The 21,625-nt window shown below is 46.1% G+C and overlaps 1 protein-coding gene across 14 annotated transcripts in view; it reads right to left on the reverse strand.

The window, feature by feature from the left end:
* The window catches only part of Kiaa1217 (KIAA1217 ortholog), a 789,026-nt gene that overhangs the window by 31,945 nt on the left and 735,456 nt on the right, over nt 1–21,625 (reverse strand). For 9 of the 14 annotated variants that reach the window (XM_057787133.1, XM_057787136.1, XM_057787130.1 and 6 more), the window contains 3 exons: nt 10,732–10,836; nt 10,163–10,212; nt 4,256–4,422 (listed from right to left, as the gene is read on the reverse strand). In XM_057787133.1, the coding sequence (XP_057643116.1) occupies nt 4,256–4,422; nt 10,163–10,212; nt 10,732–10,836 (322 nt within the window). The remainder of the gene's footprint in view (nt 1–4,255; nt 4,423–10,162; nt 10,213–10,731; nt 10,837–21,625) is intronic. The other 5 variants (XM_057787132.1, XM_057787141.1, XM_057787139.1 and 2 more) reach the window with 1 other exon arrangement.

Genomic DNA, 21,625 nt, shown 5'->3' on the forward strand with positions numbered 1-21,625 from the left:
CTCTGTGAACAGCAGTCTGTTCTTTAGTGTTGATCCTCCCTCACCAGAGGAAAACCCGCAGATTCCCAGAAACCTTAAACATGTAACACTAAGCTCAGAATAACACGATTTTTTTTTTAACTTATCAGAAAGCTGGATAAAGAGATGGACAGATAAGGAAAAAAAAGTGATGTGTGACTTGGAACTGTAGAATATATCCATTCTTTTGATTTCAGCAAAGTTCTGATTGTGGTCTCCACAGAACTTGTTTTCTTCCAGGAATACATTTCTCTCCTCATCTCAGAGAAGGGCAGGGATACAGTCACCTCTGTGGTCTGGAATTCTTGTGGAAAGAGAAAAGAAATCTACGCACTGGGACATTCTGCAGGGAAGGAATTATCTGCCATTAGAAAAAAGCGGGTTTTCATCTATAAATTATATCAGGAAAAGTAATGGATAAAGAGCATCCCCTGTTGAAGAGAATATTTGTTACCATCTTTGTGGACCCAGTGGTTACTTGGGAGGGAGATCACAGAGTGTAAACATGCCATGAGCTTGCGGCCTAGCAGATCTGATGAAGCCGAGGAGGCGCAGCTGATGAGCGTGGCTGGAGCGGTTAAGGTGCCATCTCCTTCTGGGCTTACAGAGTGGTACTCATCAGCATCCGCTCAGCATCTGTGAGAAGTGACTGATCCCAGCATGTCTACGAGGCCTCTCACTGGACTGAGCAGTCTTAATAACCTGAAAGCAGTAATTCTATCCCTGGAACATTCTAGAACCACTAGCCTACCTGCCAGCCCATACCAGTGAAGTAAGACTCCGGCAGGGTGACTCAATATATGCACTTTTGTGAAGGACCGGAGGTGACTCTAGTGGGCAGCATGGGTGGCACATGTCTTGTCCAGCTCGTATGACGTTGGAAGCCAACGCATCATACGCTGAGGGAGCTGGTTGTCTCAATGGCCTCACTGGCATCATTTTCTCCCATCTGATCACTCTGGTGTCTGCTTCATATTTTATTCCTGAGAAGAATCTATCACTTCTGGAAATGAAATGTTCACATGTGAGAATCTGCTACAGTCTAAGACATTCCAATGATTTAATTATCTAATTACTGGAGCAGGCTGCCAAACACGAGAGTTCATTCAGTTACACTATTTTATAACACAGCTCAAAGAACATTGGAATTTCTAATTCCATTTTTGTTCTTTTGAGACTCTTCTAGCAGGTTCTGCATGTCCCTAATGATAGCTCTGTACTGGACTCATAACCACACTGGGGTTGCACTCATATTAGGTGTAGGGTATTGCAGGTGCTGAAGGAGAATCGGGGCTACCACAGCTTATGACTCTCAATTGTTCTTGTGTTAAATACACTCCCTTGGCTGAAAAGACAGAAGTTCCTGGAGGAGGGAAGCCTGGGACACAGAGAATACAAAGATTGGGTGAAGATGAGGCGGTGAAGGCAGTCAGGTTACTAAACAAAGTACGTATCTTCCCCCTTGTGTCTGCTCTGGAAACTGCTAACACTTCTGTGCCCAACAGCACATTGCTTGTGTCCATTTGCTCCCAGAGAGAACCAATGAAGTGGAGCAGTTCTCCAGGGATAAAGAAACCCATAGGGCTAGGATAGTATTGCTAAAGCCTTGGTCAAGAACTTTCCTGTTGAGAAACCGACAGTTTTACACTGTGGGTTCGAGGGTAAACGGGGCGGTAGGTGGTAGGAGATCTCTTCCAACCGTCCCAGAACCAAATAATGCCATGTACCCAAGGTGTTAATATTAATACCCACAGTAACAACTGCATCTCAAATGCTTAGGAAATAGCTAAAACGTGTTGCTCTCATTGTTAATAAAAAGCTGATTGGCTGATAGCTAGTCAGGATTTAAGGGGCAGAGAGAATGTGGGAAGAAGGGCAGAGTCTGAGGAGTCTCAAGCCAGATGCAGAAGAAGCAACATGGGAAGTTCACAGGTAGGGTAGCACATAGATTAATAGAAATGAGTTAATTTAAGTTGTAAGACTGACCAGAGATAAGCCTAAGCTATCGGCTAAGCATTTAAAATTAATATTTTAAATAACTTGTGGTTATTTGGGAGCAACTGTCAGGACACAGGAAGTCTCTGCCTAAAGGAGCAGACTCCAGACAGACTGGTAAAGAAACAGGGAGGTGACAGGTATGTCTGACCTACAGACCTGTTCTGCCCTTTGGCCTTGGGAACACCAAACAACTGAGTCTTAATGACTCTCTAACACTTGAAAATGGAAGTGTTTTATATCAGACTTGAATTTGCAGATTTTCTGGGAGTACTGAAAACATTCAGAACAGGGAGTCTAAGTCCACAGGGTTAGGGATGGCTGGCATTGAAGGGCAACTGCTTTCTAAAGGGGCTGAGTCCTTTGTCCCTCCTTGCTTCCTTTGTCACTTCATTGTTAGGACACTGAGGACTGAAAACATTCTAGTTGCCATTCCAACCACCCACAGAAACACTTCATTTCATGGCGAAATCAAATCATTCTTATTATTCTCCCCTCCCCTACATTTCTGACCCCCCTTTCCCTTCTTTGCGGAGGGAGGGCTCAATGCATGAGAATACTTTCTGTATAAGCATGAGGACCTAAGCCGGAATCTCTGGCACTCAAAAACCAAGCATGGCTGCACTGGCCTGGGATCTCAGCCTGGAGGACAGGGACAGGGGGATCCTAAAGGTTAAATGGCTTCTGGTTCACTGAGAGACCTTGTCTCAAAGCAATAGGAAGAACTCCAAGGTCCTCTTTTGCCTTCTGCTTGCACAGGTGCATGGGCACACGCCTGCATACTCACATGCATACACCACATACACAGGTCTGCCCCTCCCCACATGTACATAAAATGAAAATAAATTTGCAAGGCAAAGAGAAGTTCATCTAAGATGGACTTTCACAGATGTAATGACTCAGAGGGGATTTAAATAAATACACAGCAAATGTCCCAGGTGTCTAGGACAGAGAGAAAGTGAGTGGCTGTCTGAGCACTAAGGAATTTGCTGTGTTTTGTCAACCCTCACCACGTACTCCGGGACTTCAGGTCTTCCAAACCAGCTGCCCTTATTTTACATTTTAATTTTAATTAAAATTAGAAGAGGTGATTTTGAGACAGGATCTCATTTTGCAGTATAGGCTGGCCTCGAACTCATGATCTTACTGCCTCAGCCTCCCAGTGCTGGGAATAGAGACTTGGGTATGACTCAGAGCCTGGTTCTAGCTGCCACTCCCCCTTTTCCACTGCTAGACACTGGTGGTGGGAACACACATTCTTAGCTTTAATTAGGTGGTGGAACATGTTGGGTTTATGGCACTGGGGTGCAGAAGAGCTTTCTTCCCTGAACCTCACCACTTGGGAATTGCTTCCACTAGCTGTAGAGGAGGCCCGCCCATGTGAGTGCCCCAGCTACTGGGTGAGTTCAACTCCAATAATATTTGGATTGTGAGCTTCTTAAAGGAGGTCAAAGAAATGTCTCCATAAAGCCCAAGCTAGGACTTTGTCCTCCACGTCCAAGTCCTTGCCAAAGACAGGGAGGGCGAGGCTGCACTGGAGGCAAACATGTGACCTCAGGCAGTGTTGTGCCACCCAACTCCTTAGGACTTGAGGCAGGAGCTGGAATAGCTTAGTTTATCAGGTTGACAGTGCTTGCTGGCTGAGATCTGGGATGGAAAGGGTTATTTTTGCCTTCACTTTGATTCCCTATAGCTCAGGGATGAGAAGGACACAGGAGACCTGGAACACAGCACCCGAACAAAACGCAGATGCTCTAGGCTCAACAAGTCACCCACTGGAGCTTTCCTCACCCTTACTAATTCATCTTCTGTGCTAAACTCACAGTGGTAAAGATGAGGAGGAGTCTATGCTGAACTCATATTTCTTGAGGAGCAGGGACGGGCTTCCACCACACTGAGAACTGGCAACCTTGACTGGTAGCATGCCCCATGGGGCAATTCTCCTCTCGCTCTCTTCTAAAAAAGCAAGTGCTGGAAGGTTCTTTTTCTCATGTAAAGCACTTACTGCCAAAGGAAGCTGTCATGCACTGGCTATAGTTACAGTGGAAGGTTCTAGACCAGGCTTACGGGTAAACAAGGGAGCTGTGTCATTATGATCATATGTGTGGGACCTTCAATTAGCTCCTAGAGAGAGTAGGTAAAGGGGCCCAGAGAAGTCGCAGCAGAGCTGGGGCTATGGGTGTGGGGGCAGAAAGTCAGATCCCAAGCCATTAAGACACAGGGACAGATCTGTGAGAGGTACCTGGAGCTGCCTCATCTGCTGGAGCTGGAGTCTGAGTTCAACCACGTTCCGCCTCATGTCAAGCAGACTCATGTGGATGGATGAGGTACCAGCAATCAGGGCTTGGCTGGGAGGCAGTGGGGCCTCCAATGTGCCCAGACTCTTCCCAGCTGAAACATGGACCGTTCCTGTGAGAGGGGAAAAAACCCAACAAAATCAAAAACCAGCAAAGGCCTTAGAATGCAGACAGCACCTGAGCTGTGAGGCCTATCTCCACACAGAGGACTAAAAAATTAATTAAGAAAAACACCAGGAAAACAACAGGTCACAGAAGGCTAATAGTTTCAGTGTGGAATCACCATGTTCTAGAAGCTTCGCTGTCGTGGGATGGCAGAACAGGTTACAGCATGAAGCCATGTCAAGGAGGCTAAGTATCTTGGCTGCTGCCAGCCCCTCTGTATCCATTTATTCCCCCTCCCTTTTTATCCCCTTATGCTGTGATTCCTCCACTTTCCCTTTTCTTTTTCTCTAAATGCACAGAGTTTCATAGAGAAAAGTTGAAAAGTATATAGGACAAAATATTAACAACATTTCTGGCTGCTGGTATTCCAATAATCTTATGACTAAATTTTAGATTTTTAAAATCTGTAATATATATATATATATATATATATATATATATATATATATTTCCAGAGTAGGGGAGGATTTAATTTCTGGGTCTTCATAGAGCATGCTGAGTGACCATCTCCTGCTGGTAGGTGGACACGGGACATGCTGGAGATAGAGACCGGAAAGTAATCAGCACAAGGTAAACTTGGCTGAGTCCTCACAGGCTTCTAAAACCTCTTTGGTTTTAGTAAGATTTCCGTGCATTATCACCCTCTGTAAGAAAACACGATTTTTCTTTAAAATTCTTTAGGAAAGAAATTAAAACCAAAGGCAATGGAAAGAGTCGTCTAGGCTGGGGCTAGGAGCACAGCTCAACGGTGGAGCATTCTGAGGGCCTGGGCCTGGGACGGGGGTAGGAGCACAGCTCAGCAGTGGAGCACTCTGAGGGCCTGGGCCTGGGCCGGGGGTAGGAGCACAGCTCAGCGGTGGAGCACTCTGAGGGCCTGGGCCTGGGCCGGGGGTAGGAGCACAGCTCAGCAGTGGAGTACTCTGAGGGCCTGGGCACAGCTCCTCACTTATTCCCTAGCTGCCACTTATTCTCCATCTTTGGTTCAATTTATGTACGACTCATACATTTTGTGAGCCCATTGGGGAGGGTCAGCAGATTTAAAGGAACTTTGCTAGATGGTTTGGCCTTTTAAAGAGAATGCAAAACTATGGAACAGGCCCTCAGAGTAAATGCTGAATGTGTATCACACACACACACACACGTACACACACATACTCACTCACACACAGACACATAAACGCAGAAACACACATAGATACTTATACACATGTACACAGACACACAGACACACACACATAGACAAACACACAGACACATACTCATGTACACACACAGCACTTCTGGCTATTCTTAGGGAACAGGTCCCCAGAGTAAATGCTGAATCTGTATCACACATACATAGACACACGCGCACACTCTCACACATACAGATACACACATAGACTGTACACACACAGATACATACACACCTATATACACACAGAAGTTTGGGCTATTCTTATGAACCTCAGTGGTCATTCACACTATCACCGGGCAGGTCTTGAGAAACTTTTACACGTATCCCTCACACACAGATCATCATCACCCTCAGACAAGTCAGTATCTGCCATCTGCGCAGCTGTTGAAAAGACTGCCTTCCACTGCGAGGACAAAGCAAGAGAACATCCAGTGACATCTCTTGCTCCAGCAGTGTGTCATAATTAACTCGGTGTCTTCCAAGGTCAGGTATCCTGACAGGGGACAACTACCAGCTCCAAGTTGTCGCTTTTGAATTAGACAGCCTGTGCCTTGTGTGTAGGCAAAGATACATGTGTACGGGCATGAGAACTCCCGATATCACACCATACGTTATCTGCAGAGTAAATGGAACCACCCTGGTTCCACTTCAGTAAAAATGACACTGTGAAAACCAATCTGTCCTGCCAGCTCCTCAGCCAAATGAAGGCCCATTCCTTCTGCATACCTTGTGATCCTAGCTTATGCTGGGGTACCAGTTTATCTCACCAATCTTATCTATCTATCTATCTATCTATCTATCTATCTATCTATCTATCTATTTAGTGTGTGTGTGTGTGGACATGTCTATTCCCACCTTCCAACTGTCAGTGGTTCTGGGATCACACTTGAGTTGCTAGGTTTGCACAACAAGCACCTTTACCCACAGAGCCAACTCATAAAGAGAACACACTCCAGCCTGCATATTTTTGTTATAGCTGAATGATTATATCAGGCTTCAAAAACATTTTCAAAAACCAGCTTCTTTATGGAATGCATATTATTTAAGAATACGTCTTTTTCAATAACAGCTAGTTCTACTGCATGTGGTTTTTGGTCCCACCAATTCCCTGAAATGGCTGCTCATAAAGTGGCCAGGATTGGCTCCTCTCCAGGGACCATGACTTCGTCCAGCACATCACTGGTCTTTGTTGTCTGTCAGTCACTTCTTTCCTTTGTTGTCACATTGAGATGTCTCTTCCCTGCCTTCTTCCCTCTCTGCTGCTCCATCTTCATCAGTCTCTTCTCTAAATCCTCCCTCCATTAACCTTTGAGACCCGGGCGTCTGCTGTCCTAGGTCCGCTCTTCTCTCTGGCCATGTTCTGAGGGACAAGTCCATCCTCTTCCACCACCTGTCCAGCTCACTGCCCCCCTCAGCCTACAGTTATCTTCAGAGTCACATACCAGTGGCTTCAAGTCACCCCCAGTCTTTCCTAAAGCAAATCCAATTCATTATTTCCTCTCACATCTCCACAAACTGCTTTCTGTGTCTATCTATTTGACTTCAGCTGAGGTCACTATTATCTACTTCAATATTTTGGCCAGAACCTGGAAGCTGTTCTCACTCTCCATTTTTCCATGTGTAAGCTTGAGCAAACAACTCTCAGTACTTGGTTTAATGGGTATTGGTGCTACCCTGTGGGCTAAGGAAGTCAACAGTTGTAACTGCTTAGCCCAATGTCTGACCAAGAGTGAACCTTACTGGCCTTGGCTGAATGGGAGAAGGGACCATTTTCTCTATCTCCGTCTAGAGTCTCAGCAAGTATGGAGCACTGGGGGTGACCCAATGGCTAGCAAGGACCTACAGCAAAGCCCTGAAATGCAGACTCAGGATGGAGAGGACCTAGTACTGGGGACTCCAAGTAAGCCCCACTCATGCTGGAATCACAAGACTTGGAGTTGGTATGCCACACCCACAGATGGGTAGTCATGTTCAGTTTCTTGCCAAGTCTAGTAAGAAGACACAACATACAGTTTGTCCCCAGAATCTTACTCCTAGGGGTAATTGGTCTTGGTTAGTATACATCTTAAAGTCATCATCGTCATCACTACCATCACTATCATCACTATCATCACTATCATCATCATCACCATCATCATCATCACCATCACCATCATCACCGTCATCATTACCATCATCATCACCATCATCACCGTCATCATCAATGTGGGGGGGAGTGATGTACATGACATAGCATGTAGTTGCAGGTCAGGGTACAACTCTGGAGTCCATTCTCCCCCACCTCTCTGTGGGTCCTGGGGATTGAGATCACCAGACTTGCACAGTGAGATGAGCCACGGAGACATCTCACTGGCCCTTGGTTAGTTAGGTACAAGTGTACATGTGATGTGAACTTAGTGTGCCTCGCTGTGACAGAACTAACACTGGAGCAGGTTTAGAAAGACTGCCACCAGCTGGGGGACGCAGAGCATCTTAACTTACTATGTGGGAGTCTGTTTCTCTCCGCAAGATACAGAAGGCAACACCTCCCTCACAGGTTAAGTGTGCTAACTGAGACAACAAACAACGTAATATACATGGTACGCCTCAGAAGGGCCTTCTGCTCCTTTGTGTCTACAGTAAATTACACATTTCTAATGTAACCAGGAAGTCTGGACTTCATTTGTGTTGACCTTTGATCAAATGAGTTCCTCGCCTTCTATATAAGTCTGTCATTTGTCCATACACAGGGATATGTATTATAGTCAACTGCTTATAGTTGACTTCCTAGGAGTATGGAAGAATTAATCCATTTTGGGCACTGTACTGGCTGCTATGGCAACTAAACCCCTGTGGGCAGTATGTAGCCTCGGTACATTCATTAGAAAGAGAAAGATCAAACTGGGCAGAGACACAGGAGGGAAAATCACTCGCACTGCCAATGGCATTGCCGATGCTTTGCATATACCACGTGACCACTATGACCATCTGTCCCCCACAGTTACTAATCAATAACACGTGATCACTATGACCGTCTGTCCCCCACAATAACTAATCACGCTTGGAAACATGGCCAAAGAAACTACACTCATTTCTTCTGCCTTGCCCAATAGAGACATTTACAAAAACTTCAGACTGAAGAAAGCAAACGACCTCCGTATCTTTCAAGGGACTTGTGCATCATAACATGAAAGGGTGAGATTAAATGGGAGGTATATGGACTGTGTGTCACATGTGCGGATGTGTGTTTCACTTCCTTATGTGGAACAAGAAAACACAAATGGTACCTAGCCCATGGGGACAGACATTAATGGGTTAATGCACGGACACACAGGAAGCACTCCCTCAATATTCCCTTATTATTACTCTACATAAGTTGAGAGGCATCGAAGCCTACAAGTCAGCTTGTACACATTGAGCAGAATGATGTTCAGGATGCTCGCCATTTCCAGAATGGGTTCCGGAGGCACCGAAGGCTTTAGCGATAGTAGTTTCATTCTATCCTCTGAGGCTCATAATAAATAAGAAAATGAGTGAATAAATATCCCCAGAGCCAACTGGCAAGTGTTCTGAAGTCAAGTTTAGTGATTTCCATGAAATAACTGTCTGGGTTCAGCTCAGGCCACTGACTGATTTCTAAGTTGAACGCGGGAGAAACCTCCCTCAGAACTGAGTGCTAGGCTCTGCTCCACGGGAGAGGAGCCAGGGGCAGGGGTGTTAACCTATGGCCCTAATCCTATTCACATTCCTATGCTGCATGAGACCAGAAGATGTGGTTTCCCCAAATTAGGGGCTCATTTCTGTAGAGCCTCGGCATGTGAGCGTGCTCCTGCTGTGATCTGTTTCTAACCCAGCAGGCAGGAAGACAGCACCTTGCGCAGGGAGGCCTGCCTGGGGACTGCAGGATCAGGCTGTCACCAAACAGATGTGGTGACATCAGGAAGTTATGCTGGCGACAGAGCCAGTCCTCCTTCAGGAAAGTCGGGAATCCCGCTCATTCCCTTCTCCTATCTAGACTTATGTAAGTGGTTACTTCAGACTTACCCATTCCCCTACTACACCCAGGCTAACATCCATCCTCAGTGGAATCTACCAATGGCTTCACTCTGTACTTAGGGGACTGCTGAGAACCTGGAAGGATCCTCTCCCCTTTCCCTTCCCTAAGTCCTAGGTCCACTATTGCCTTTCCAGGGAACACTTTCAATCCAGGCAAGCCTTTTGTGCAGCTTTATCCCGTAATTATTGATACTCAACCCACATATACTTTCAACTTTTCTGTGGATTTGAAGTTCTAGGCAGGCAGCAGCATGTTTTATACCAGTGCCTGGAACCAAGGTAAGGGCATACGAGTGACCGAGTGAATGAGCAATGAAGGCAGTAATTTCTGCACCGCAGGAAGTTATAGTAGTAATGGAGCTCTTTTGGACACTTCTGCATCGTAGCAACTGACTTGGAGAAACACTGAGTACATGTGAAGCCAGCCAGAGCTGACTGAAACTCACGGCCTTCCAGAGCTCCTGGGAACACTCACCTGCACCATCTGTTTGGTTCCTGCTGGCCGTGGCTTTCATCATTTTCTCACTGAATAAAACAAAAAAGAGAGTCAACTCTACAGTTTTCAAAGTCCCATCATCTTTCCCCGACACTTCCATTCCTAAGAATTAGCGGTGATGGATTAAGCAATGAAAGTGTTTGACATTGGCTCCATGCTGCCCGAGATGGAAAAGGCTTCCCAGGTGTGTGCTGACACAGGTGGATGCAGCTGGGCACACAGTGGTTCTCAGATGGTGGTGGATGTGGACACATGTGGATGGTAGGAACAGGCACTGCGAGGCAAGTGGTCCATGAAGCCACATGCACTGGGAAGCTCTCTGACCTTTCTTGGGCCAAAGTATTACCTTTGTCCAAGAATTCCTGGAAGAAACAAACAAACAAACAAAAAAACAAAAGAACAACCCCCACACCGTAATTTATAAAGATGTAAACATGTCAGCCCTAAAATGATCACAGAGAAACGAACTTCAGTGAATGAATGGCTGTAGTGGTTAAGGAGAAGCGAGCTGAATTATGTTTTGCGCTGCACGGCTGGCTTCTTTTTACCTAGACGTCTCTTTGCTACTACTCGTAATGGGCCCTTTAAAAAGTGCAGACTGAACAAGGCCAGTTAGACTGGCAATCTGCTTTTCCATGGCTTGCATCCTCTCTCTGCAAAACAAGAGAATTGTCTGTTAAAGCCGTTGACTTTAAGATGGGTTCTGCTAGGTGAAAGATCCACCTGCGGGCTATAAAAGGTACCAGCTAACAGGCTGCCAAAGTCTACCCAAACCTGAAGTACTGAAGATTCTTGACTGAGGCCAAGATTTATTGACAAGAATGGAGTGAGGAGACTGTGATCTCACAAAAAAGACAATGCCCAGGCCAGCAGAGGCCTCCCAGAAAACAGCATCTCCCTGGGGTGCTCACACAGCATGCGTTTTCCCGCCTTCTTGCCCTGTGAGAGGAGACCTCAATGGGACTGGCTATCCGCAGGGCCAGGCCCTGCATTTATACATGCCTCTAGGCTGCTCTTCCCAGCTGGGACGCTGCAGGCTGGTTTCAGTGTAAGAGATGGGGGTGTTTGTTGCATGTGTAGTTCTACTTGTTTTGTAGCCCAAGGGCAGACAAACAAGCGCCTCTTGTCAACACCGTGGAGAATACAACTGAAATCAATATGAGTTTGAGAGTAGATGATGCTCAGTTTAATGGTGTAGAAGACTTAGCCTGGAAGATTTTGCAGGATCAAGAAAGAAAAATATACTCAACAACTCAATCATGAATACACTACCACCACCCCCCCCCCCAGTTACTGCCTCTGGACAGGAGCTGTACCTTTCTCTTCAGGGCTCTGGAGTGCTCCAGTCAGGTATCTGAAACAGGCTCACCTGTCTACATGCTCCAATCAGGTATTTGAAACAGGCTCACCTGTCTACATGCTCCAATCAGGTATCTGAAACAGGCTCACCTGTCTACATGCTCCAATCAGGTATCTGAAACAGGCTCACCTGTCTACATCGCAAACAATGGATGTAAGATAGGACCACGTGTATAACAGACTTCCTAGTCTACAAACAGCACACTCATACACACGCTGTGGCTCTTCAGAGCAAGCCAACTTCTTTATCTGATACTCCATGGAGAGAGAGCAGCAGGGTGGCAATCCAGCCTTTCACTGCAGAAACAACTGGCGAGGCTGGGCCCACGGACAGACAGGGCCTGAACTTTGCGGCAATCAAGAGCATCCTTGAGCTTTGAGGCTTTGCGTCTTGCCTTTGGACTAAAATCTTGACCTCCTTATCAGTTCCTAAGTGTACCTTTGCAGTTACCAGCTTTCTGGCTTGATGAGTCCACATGCTTTCTTTAGTTGAAACAGACAGGGCAGTTATGACATGAGGTTTCTTTCTCGTATGTCATGTGGGGTGGTTAGCTAATGGTTGCAAAGGCAAGCAGCCCCAGCGAGTGATGTATGTCTGAACGGCATGATCTTTGTTCTACAAGGGTAGAGATAATCGCAAATGCCAAGGATGGACGCACATCTGCACGGACTGACTGTTGATATACCCAGGCACAGCAGAGGATGTGTCTCTGAACTGAGGCATTTGCAGGCACCCCTGTGTACTTGGCCTCCTCTTTCCCATAAAAGGATCAACAAGTCAAGGGAAAAAGTTAGTAAAAAAAATTCTAACAAGAGAGAAAATGCCAGTGCAGAGTGAACGGTATTTATTCCTATCATTCATTGCGCAGAAGATGGAGAAAAATGCAATGAATAGACAAGTGCATATCTACAAGGAATAACCAAGACTCTGCTTAGAGGAAAGAGCAAGAAGAAATCTTGGCATCATAACACTGGCTGTGAGGGCAGAATAGATCCACGGACTCTGTAACACTGGCTGTGGAGGCAGCGCAGGTCCACAGGCACTGCAGCACTGGCTATGGAGGCAGCACAGATCCACTGCCACTGCAGCACTGGCTATGGAAGCAGTGCAGGTCCACTGGCTCTGCAACACTCACTATGGAAGCAGTGCAGGTCCACTGGCTCTGCAACACTCACTATGGAGGCAGAGCAGATCCACTGGCTCTGTAACACTGGCTATGGAGGCAGTGCAGGTCCACTGGCTCTGCAACACTCACTATGGAGGCAGAGCAGATCCACTGGCTCTGTAACACTGGCTATGGAGGCAGGGCAGGTCCACTGGCTCTGTAACACTGGCTGTGGAGGCAGTGCAGAGGGGCCACAGGGTTTCCTACCATTTTCTTTCTCTCAGGGGAGATAGGCTTCTCCACTAAGCTTCCCCTCCATAGTTAGTGGTTTGGGGTGGCAGAGAGAAAATGATAATTCCTCACTTGCACCCCACTGCCTGATTCTTCAGGGCTCACAACAACACAAGTGTAGAACAACTTGAGATGGCAATTTAGATGTTTGGAGCAAAAGGCCTACATGTGATCCAGGTATCAACATGCTTGGTTCTGTACTTAGTAACCATGAGTTGGGGCATGAATACTCCCTGGGTGGCCTCTTCCTAGCTATGGCATCAACAGGGCCACCAAGGAGGAGACACCAAGTTAGATGCTCTTTGACATCCTCCCTGTGGTTTATAGACACTTGAACCAACTGTAGAGGGGCCACAGTTCTCTTCCACTCCCAGGTGGGGTCAGCGCACTGACCCCAAATGTGTGCGCCAATGTCTCAGCCAAAACCACTTCGTGAAAATACAATTCTTCTGACACATGGTAATAAGAAAACTTTCCTTCATATTTAATCATCGAAGTGTTTCTGGTTTCAGGATTCATTTGAGGGAGATTACCTGATTTATAAATTCATAAATAAGATTGTCTTTCCATTTCATGGTTGGTAATCTGGAAACAATTTTATGGTTTAACTAAATTACAGCAAGTGGAATGTGTGCAACCTTCTCCTGTGATGAAATGTTATGAGGAATGTTTAATACGAAAAGGGAAAAAATAGAAGAAACGCAGCGGAAGAAGAGAAATTAGGCACGACCCTGCCATTTACTGCAGTGGCAATTCTGTGTGATAACCGTCGGAATATTAAGGACACTTAGGCTAATTCTTACCAGTTTCACTTGGTTTAAGGTATTATGGGCTGGTATAATTACTGTAGAAAAGACAGCTCAAAAGTGATTTTATAAGCCATTTTATATCATTCCATAAACCATATTTATATGATTAGTAGCGGACGGTTAACTAGTCATTTAGTGCTGTAAATCAGCTGCTTGGCTGCACAAATCTTTTTTGAGGCCCAACAACATGAGTAAAAAATACAAGGCAAATTCAGGGAAGGTGTTATACCGAGCATCAACAGGCCCCTGATTCTGTTTGCATTCCTCCCTGCCCAGAATCTGTGTGTGCAGGTGAAGGGGAGACCATAGGGCTCGAGGGCCGCCCTTGCTGCCTCCCGAGCAGAGGGAAGAAAATGTTCTGTGCTCGAGGAAGTATTTTTAGCCAGTGGGTTTATTCACGTGACTTTTGATTCAAGTTTCACCTTTAATCACTTTTGATTATGGGTATGTCTGTGTTCTGAAGGAGGCCTCCTTGAGCCTGGATTAGTTTCTTATCTTTGACTTGTTAAGAAAATTAATACCAATTAGGAATCAAGTTGACACCATACTAAGTGAAGACCAGAAATTTTTAATGATGAATTCCAAAGGATGCGTGCAAGCATGCATGAGTGTGTACATGCAAACACGTGTGTGCGTGTATGTGGAAGCAGACACTGATGCTGAGTATCTTCTGGAGTCAATCCCCACCCTATATTTTGAGTCTCTCAATGACATAGGAGCTCATTCATTCAGTCAGGCTGGTGGCTGATGAGCTTCAAGCACCCACCTATCTCCATGTGCTGGGGATCTGAACTCAGGCCTGCACTCTATCTCCCCAGTCCACAAAGAATATGTTTCCAAAGATACAAGAAAGATACAAAGCAGCTGGCTGAAACCAGTCAAGCACACTAATGTGCGTTAGAAATTCAGCCCTCCTTAGTCAGTTCCCCCGTCACTAAAATTAGCTGCGTAAGGCAGTAAGTCACAACTACCGGAGCTGAGACCGCTATTCTAAGAGTACTAAGTGGTCCCTAAATTCACTTCTGACCATAATCTTTTATGACTTGTTGTTCTTCCTTCTTGCTACCATTGGGGAACTAATAATTTAACTTCCCATTTCTGGACTAAGTTATCCAATTGGGGGCTAAATAACCAAGAGACCATTCCCGACTCTCTGAACAATCTTCTCATTGAGGCATCTGGACTTATTGAGGGGATATGGATGGAATTAACAGCTGGAGTCTATTACCCATCTGCCCTCTGCTTCTGGAGTGAGCAGAAAGACTAGGCATGCTTTGTCCCCCCTACCGTGGCTTCAGTCATTGCAGTGTGCCCCCTGTTTCTGAATTTAGAATTATTTGGAAGGATCTGGAAGGCATTGGGAGAGGGACAACCATAATTGGAATACAGTTTATGAAAAAAAACATTTCAATTAAAAAAATAATAAAAAGAAAAAAAGTAAAATAAAAAGAATTACTTGTCTAAGTTGTCTTCCAAAGTCAGGAGCCCCTGCAATTTGTGGGTATTTGAGCACAGCAAGTTGCCTTCTGTTACACACTCATGTTAGTTTTCACACTGCTGTCACCTGACAAGAAGCAGTTTACAAGAGAGGTGATTTATTGTGTCTCATGACTTGAGAAGAACCTACAAGAGCTCATGGTGGCAGGAGCACATCTCTGGGACGCCACACCTATTGATAGACAGCGTGGAACAGACAGGAGGCCAACAAGCCAGGTTGCCTGGGATACAAGTCTTCATCCTTGGCAATCTGTTTCCTCCAGCCTGGTCTGGATATTCAAACATATGAAGGGGGAGGGGGGCTTCAATTCATATTAAAAACATAGCCTTATTCCAATCTGCCATCTTTTGAAGCATTAAGATCCATACCAACAACCCTTCTAGAAGCCTGATATTACAGATTCTTAAACACATCTGCTGTTACGTTCTGGCTTCAGGTTCCAACCTAGAACGTTTTTACTGTCTAGGCCTGAACTCCAAACTCCTCTTGAAGTCACACACTCTCACTGTCTTCAGTTCCCTTGTTCATAGACTAGCCCCTTCTCTGTATCCTGGCCTTGCCTTCTTTCTTCCAGCCATCAGTAGTGTCTAGACAGTCCCTGGGGGTTTTCTTGTTCCTTACATTTTCTAAAGTTCAGCCTGAAGACGCTGGCCCTGTTGCTCTGGCCTGCGGTGGGACAACATACCATGGTGGGACATGTGTGCTGGAGGAGCCCTCTTCAGTGGCATGATGGCCAGGAAGATGGGGTCAGGGCGAGGTGGAGAGGAAGGGGAGGGGCAAGGATCCTGATATTCCCTTCAAGGGTGTGCCAGGTCCTAAATAAGCTAACTTCTTTCCCTACGCCCCAACTCCTTAATGTTCCATCACTTCCAACAACACTACAAAACCAAATCTTCAACAATTGTCTTTAGGGAACTGTTTAGATCCAAACTATAATAATAGTGCCTAGCATAAGTACTACCACACTCCCCTCCCTGCATCCTGTCAAGACCCTCTTACTTCTAGGCTCTTTTCCAGCCTTCCAGATCCCATGTGAGCCTGGCTTTGCTTCCTGACTATCTGAGGAGGGCAACAAATGAGAAGAACTGGCCCCCGTGACACTTAATCTTATAACGACATCTTACAATACCATTTTCTGTTGGTTTCAAGGAGACTGGGTGAGGTATCACTTCACTAGGCAGCCATGTTTCCCTAAGCCAGATAAAACACAGCGGCCAAGCCAAAGGCGCTTACCTAAGACGCATTGCATTTGACATTATTACTAGTGTTGCCGTCACAGTGCTCAGATTGAACCCAGGGCCCGCATACTGTCTCCAGGTGCTCTACCATCAAGCTGCACGCGAACCCTGCACTTACACTGGGATTCACAAAAATACAAACATATGTCTGACTTGATAGCAAGCCTGGAGCCCACTCGTGGATGAGCGTAAAAGGCTGTTTGTACATGCGCTGAGGCCCCGAGAGAACAAAAGTCTACAGTGGGACGTGAGGAGGAAAAGCCAACGTTGGGCCATCCCCTTCAGTACTCAGCTCTTCACAGACTAGAAACCAAAGCAGCTTGTTTTCCTCGGCGCTATGGAAGATGGTTGATTATCAACTTTAAGTTCACCTTGGCCATGACTTTGGGTGTAGGCACCATGACAGGAAATGGGGAATCATGGCACATGAATGCTCTTCCCTTTGTCTCAGGCTTAAGAGGCCCTGAAGGTGACATGGGGTAGTTACACCCAAGCTAGGATTCCGTGGTGTGCATACGTCCTTGGCACCGTCCACCAAAAGCTCCCGGATAATCAGCCAGAAATGCAACCCTTCCTAAGAGCTGGCACATGAAGCAAAGGCGGAAGCTGGGAGGAGTGGGTGGGGCCCATAGACTAACAGCACCGATGTGGGTGCACAGCAAGTGCAGCAGCAGGGAGCCAACCAAAACAATCCCAGCGAAAGCGCGGACCAGGAGCTGGTTTGTGTTCTGACTGACAGTGGTGACTCCTCTACAAATTCAACCAGCACTTATTGTGCTAGGCAGTGTTCGAGGGACTGAAGACACAGAAGTAAGGCTTTACACATACACACACACAAAGAGAGAGAGAGAGAGACAGACAGACAGAGACAGAGAGACACACACAGAGAGAGAATGCCTGGCAGGACTGAGTAGTCAAGGAGCTACTGTGTCTACAGTAGTGAAGGAGGGAAGGGCAATAGGAACCAATGCAGGGTCCCACAGGGAAGGCAAAACCCATAATTTATTTGCAAACCAGTAACCTTTTCAGAATGAAAGGAAGTCACTGGTTACTATGGAAGGCCAGAGGTAAATCTGACTGGCCCCAGACTAGCTGCAAAGTGTGTCCTTCCAGATGTGGGCCATTTTTAAGGCCGTTGGCCAGACTGTGAATGTGATGGTAGCTGAGATGAGGACATTTGAGGACTCAAATTTTAACTGGATCCTATGACTTCTCTGCTGAAAACAGCCCGGAGTAGATGGACTTGGAGTGGGGAGCCAGCTTAGAAAACCACGTGAGAGTCAAGAACAGCCTCTCTTAGCTGATGACATTTGGGTAAAGCCCTGAGGTTGGAGAGGAGCCAGTCCGGCGGCTGTTCAGTGGCAGTAAGCACCAAGCAGGCACAACCACAATTGCACAGTCTTCAAAGCAGGCGAGTCCCTGCCAAGTTTAGACCCAGGGGCCGGCACACATGCATTGGCGTCCATGGGAGGGAATGCTGAAGGTCTGCGGGAGTTTGCATCTTCAATGTCTTCCAAAGGCTGATGTGTTAAAGGATTCGTCCCTAGCCTGTGGTACGACAGGGCAGTAGACATTCTGCAAAGTGGTTTCAATGGAAGGAGGCCAGGTCATAGCGGGTATGCACGCCTATGATGGGGATACATGACCTTGGTCCCTTTTGCTTCCTGGCTGTCATGAAATGCAGAGGGCTCTTCTGCCACACACTCCCACCTTGATAAAAGTGCAGCCACAGGTTCAAGGTGAGAGGGCCAAGTAAATGTGGACTGAAATCCTTGAACCATGATCTGTGAGCCCTTCCCCTTAGTAAGCTACATGTCTTGAGTGTTTTGTTACAGTGACGGAAAGGGCACAGAAAGCAGAACTCTCAACACCCAGTGGTCATAGAACCAAAAGGTTTGGCATTGTTAAGAGAGTTGCCCTTGGTCTCATCTACTACCTGCAAAGATCATATCTGAAATATAGCTGGAGTCAGGATCCTAGAATGAATGGTTTCCCAGGAGGAACTTATTCAGCCTTCATAATTCTCTCCATTCTGGTTCAGTGATCTTGACGTCAGGAGAGAGAGAGAAAATAGAAAGGTGTGTCAAATCAGACAAGTGGGTCAAAGCTCAGACACACCCTGGACAGGGCTCCCAAGGTGCACCGCTTCTGAAGCCCGATGGGTTCTTCCCAGAACAGTAAATGCGAACGGGAAGCACTCCCAGTAGTTAATCTATTTCAGTTTACTCTCTGTGAGGGCTGTATTAGTTGGGACCTGAAAATAGCCCCAGGCCAGTGACAAGACACATTTTTCTCTTGGATCTGGATGGGCATAGAACTAGATAGCTTCATGTTATTATGCTCATAAGACTCTTTCTTGATCAGACAACTTTCAGGTCTTTGCACCTCTTTTCATCAGAACTGAGGGGTGCGACCTTTCTAGATTACAGCAGGCACTGAGTTTCAGCAAGGGAGCCTTTCTCGTTCTTCAGGGAACGTGGCTAACTGCCCGGCAGAGTGCAGTAGCCACGGCTGTCCTGCAATGGTGACGCACAGCCTGGGGTCAAGTGTTTCATTTCCTGTTGGCTCTGTCAGTGACTCCAGCTACCACACCCCAGAGCCAGCCAACATGAAATCATCAATTTTGGATTTTCTTTCTCTTCCCTGAGGGTGCTCTTCAGTATTCATGCTCTGGAGTGGCTCCCCATTTTTTTTTTTAAATTCAGGTCCAAACTGGTAGGAACAGCTATTTATTTCTGTTACAGACTGTAACTTATTTCCAACTGACAGTGTTGGAAGCTAGGAAGGGCTGGTGCTGAGGTGGTTGTGAATATAAGGTCCACGGTTTCTGTAACAGAATCGTATGACATTGTCTACCTGGATCTCAACTCCTGATCTCCCACCCCCAGCCTCCTGAGATGCTGGGATTACAGGAGTGGCTCCCATGCCTACCTCCTGTTTACTTTAGCTGTAAAACCCTAGTGTGGACTCCAAACAAATACAATGACTCAGGACTGGGTCGAGGTGTCGCACATCTTTTATCCTAGCGCTTGGGAGGCAGAGGCAGGTGGATCTCTGAGATTGTGGCCAGCCTGGTCTACAGAGTAAGTACCAAGAGAGTCAGGGTTACACAGGAAAATCCATCTCTAAAACTCAAACAAAGACAAATGAAAAACAAAACAAAAACAATGACTCAGAAAAAGAAGAAAGATGTTTCCTATCCGTGCCATTTCTAATGTTCTTACTGATATATCATCTTTCCAGTCACTGGTGGGGGATGGAGGAGGAAGAGACCTACCACCTCTATTATAAGGCAAACAGTATGGAGGCAGTATGGTGCTGAGACCCCATTTTACTGGAATGGCTCTGGTTATCACACTCTGAACTGTGTCTCCTTATATCTTTTTTAAAGTCAGGCTACAGGGCAGAGGCCTCCAAATTCCCTTTAGCTCCAAGGTTGGACAAGGAGGACATGATTTGACTCACAGCAGTACAGTAAAAAAAAAAAAAAAAAAAAAAAAAAAAAAAAGTGTGGATTTTTAAAAAAGACCTACCATTTTTAGAACTTTGGAATTAATGATTATACTTAACTGTAGTTTTGAATCACAACATTCATGAAAAAATAAAGCCTAGAGTTCCAATAAGCATGAATGGTTATCTACTTGGCCATCAGTCGGGGAGCCAAAGAGTCACAGCGGAAGCCGAGATGCGGTGTGAGCATCACGAGAGCCTGAGCTGCTTAGATGAGCCTTGTTTTCAGGCTGGGGGCAGTCATGCTCATTTCTACACTTCAAGGAGGCTGGATCTGCCCCTAAGCCTTGATTCTGGGAAGGTTCTGGCTCACAAGGAAAAGGAACTAACTGACTGTCAAATTGTTTAGGCAACTCTGATTTCTTTCCATGTGTCAGAATCAAGACTTCTGATTGACAGCACCTCTTGAATATTCAAAAGAAATGCAGTCATGTTTTAATTGGGTCTAATTAGTGACAGGTGACGGCTTTTCCTTTGGAAAAGTTGGTTTGTTTAAAGTATCTCAGACTTCATGGCAGTCATTTTGTGCAGAGTATTTCTGGTGCAATTATGGGGAGGGCTATCTTCATAAATCAGTCAAGTGTGTTTGTTAGGTATCTGATGCCTGAGTTCAGTCTACTGTGTGGCTACCACATATTCCTTATCCATGGGGTTATATCCCAGGGAGTGAGTAACAATTCAACATATCAGCTCTTATTTGAGTTCTTAGACTGGCAAAACATCCTATCATGATGTCATTTTATAGGTACTGTAATGGTAGAAACATAGCCAGTTTTGGATAAAGACCAGTTGGCCTTCTTTTTATTTCATTATATGCAGGCCATAAATTCCAGACCATCTGAGGATTATCATGGAGCTCCCAGATGGGCCTGACCCAGGAAAGTGCTCCCGTTTCTGAATTCTTCGCAATTACAGTCTGTATCACTGCTTTAGAATTAATTATGTACAACCATTCCCCTCAATTATGGTAGGGTTGTAATTGAAAAGTTTACTTGTTCTTTCATTGTTTAGGACTTGGAATAAGTGGCGGTTGGATTTCCAGCTGGCCCCCAGAAGCTTCTTCATCTAAGCATATTATTAGTCCCATTGCTCCACAATGTTTTCAAGGAAAAACGTGTCCTAACTTCCCAGCTGGACTCTAAAGCACTGGAAAGAGATCTCCCCTGTGGAGCTCAGGACTCAGCACTGGGCTTGGCGTGTCTTCCCGCTCCCTACTTTGCTAGGAGACTCTCTCACTCTCAGGAAGACAAGAAAACATGTCCCAAGCATCCCCAAAGCCAAAATGAACCCCAAATCCCATGGCAGGTGTCCTTCCCAGATGGATGTTGAGTCGTTTTCGGAGTCAGAGCACTGCTGCCCTACCACAGCGTAGCTTAGATGTGTACATTAAGCTCCGAGCGTTTTATGATTGTCTTCAAAGTTTATGTGTGTGAGAACCACATCCAAGCTCCTCTCTGTGTCCGACAAAGCGTCAGTTCACAGCCAAAAACGTAAGAGGACCTCAATAAACACCTATTGATCCACAGTTAGAGCCCTGTGGGAAAGCAGACCAGACAAGTCCCCAGTTTGTCAGGTACCAGCAAGCGTCCCAGCAGATGGCAACACAGCCACACCAGTGGAGGGAGGGACCT

This window comes from Chionomys nivalis, chromosome 13, assembly GCF_950005125.1.
Source record: "Chionomys nivalis chromosome 13, mChiNiv1.1, whole genome shotgun sequence".
NCBI lineage: Eukaryota > Metazoa > Chordata > Mammalia > Rodentia > Cricetidae > Chionomys > Chionomys nivalis.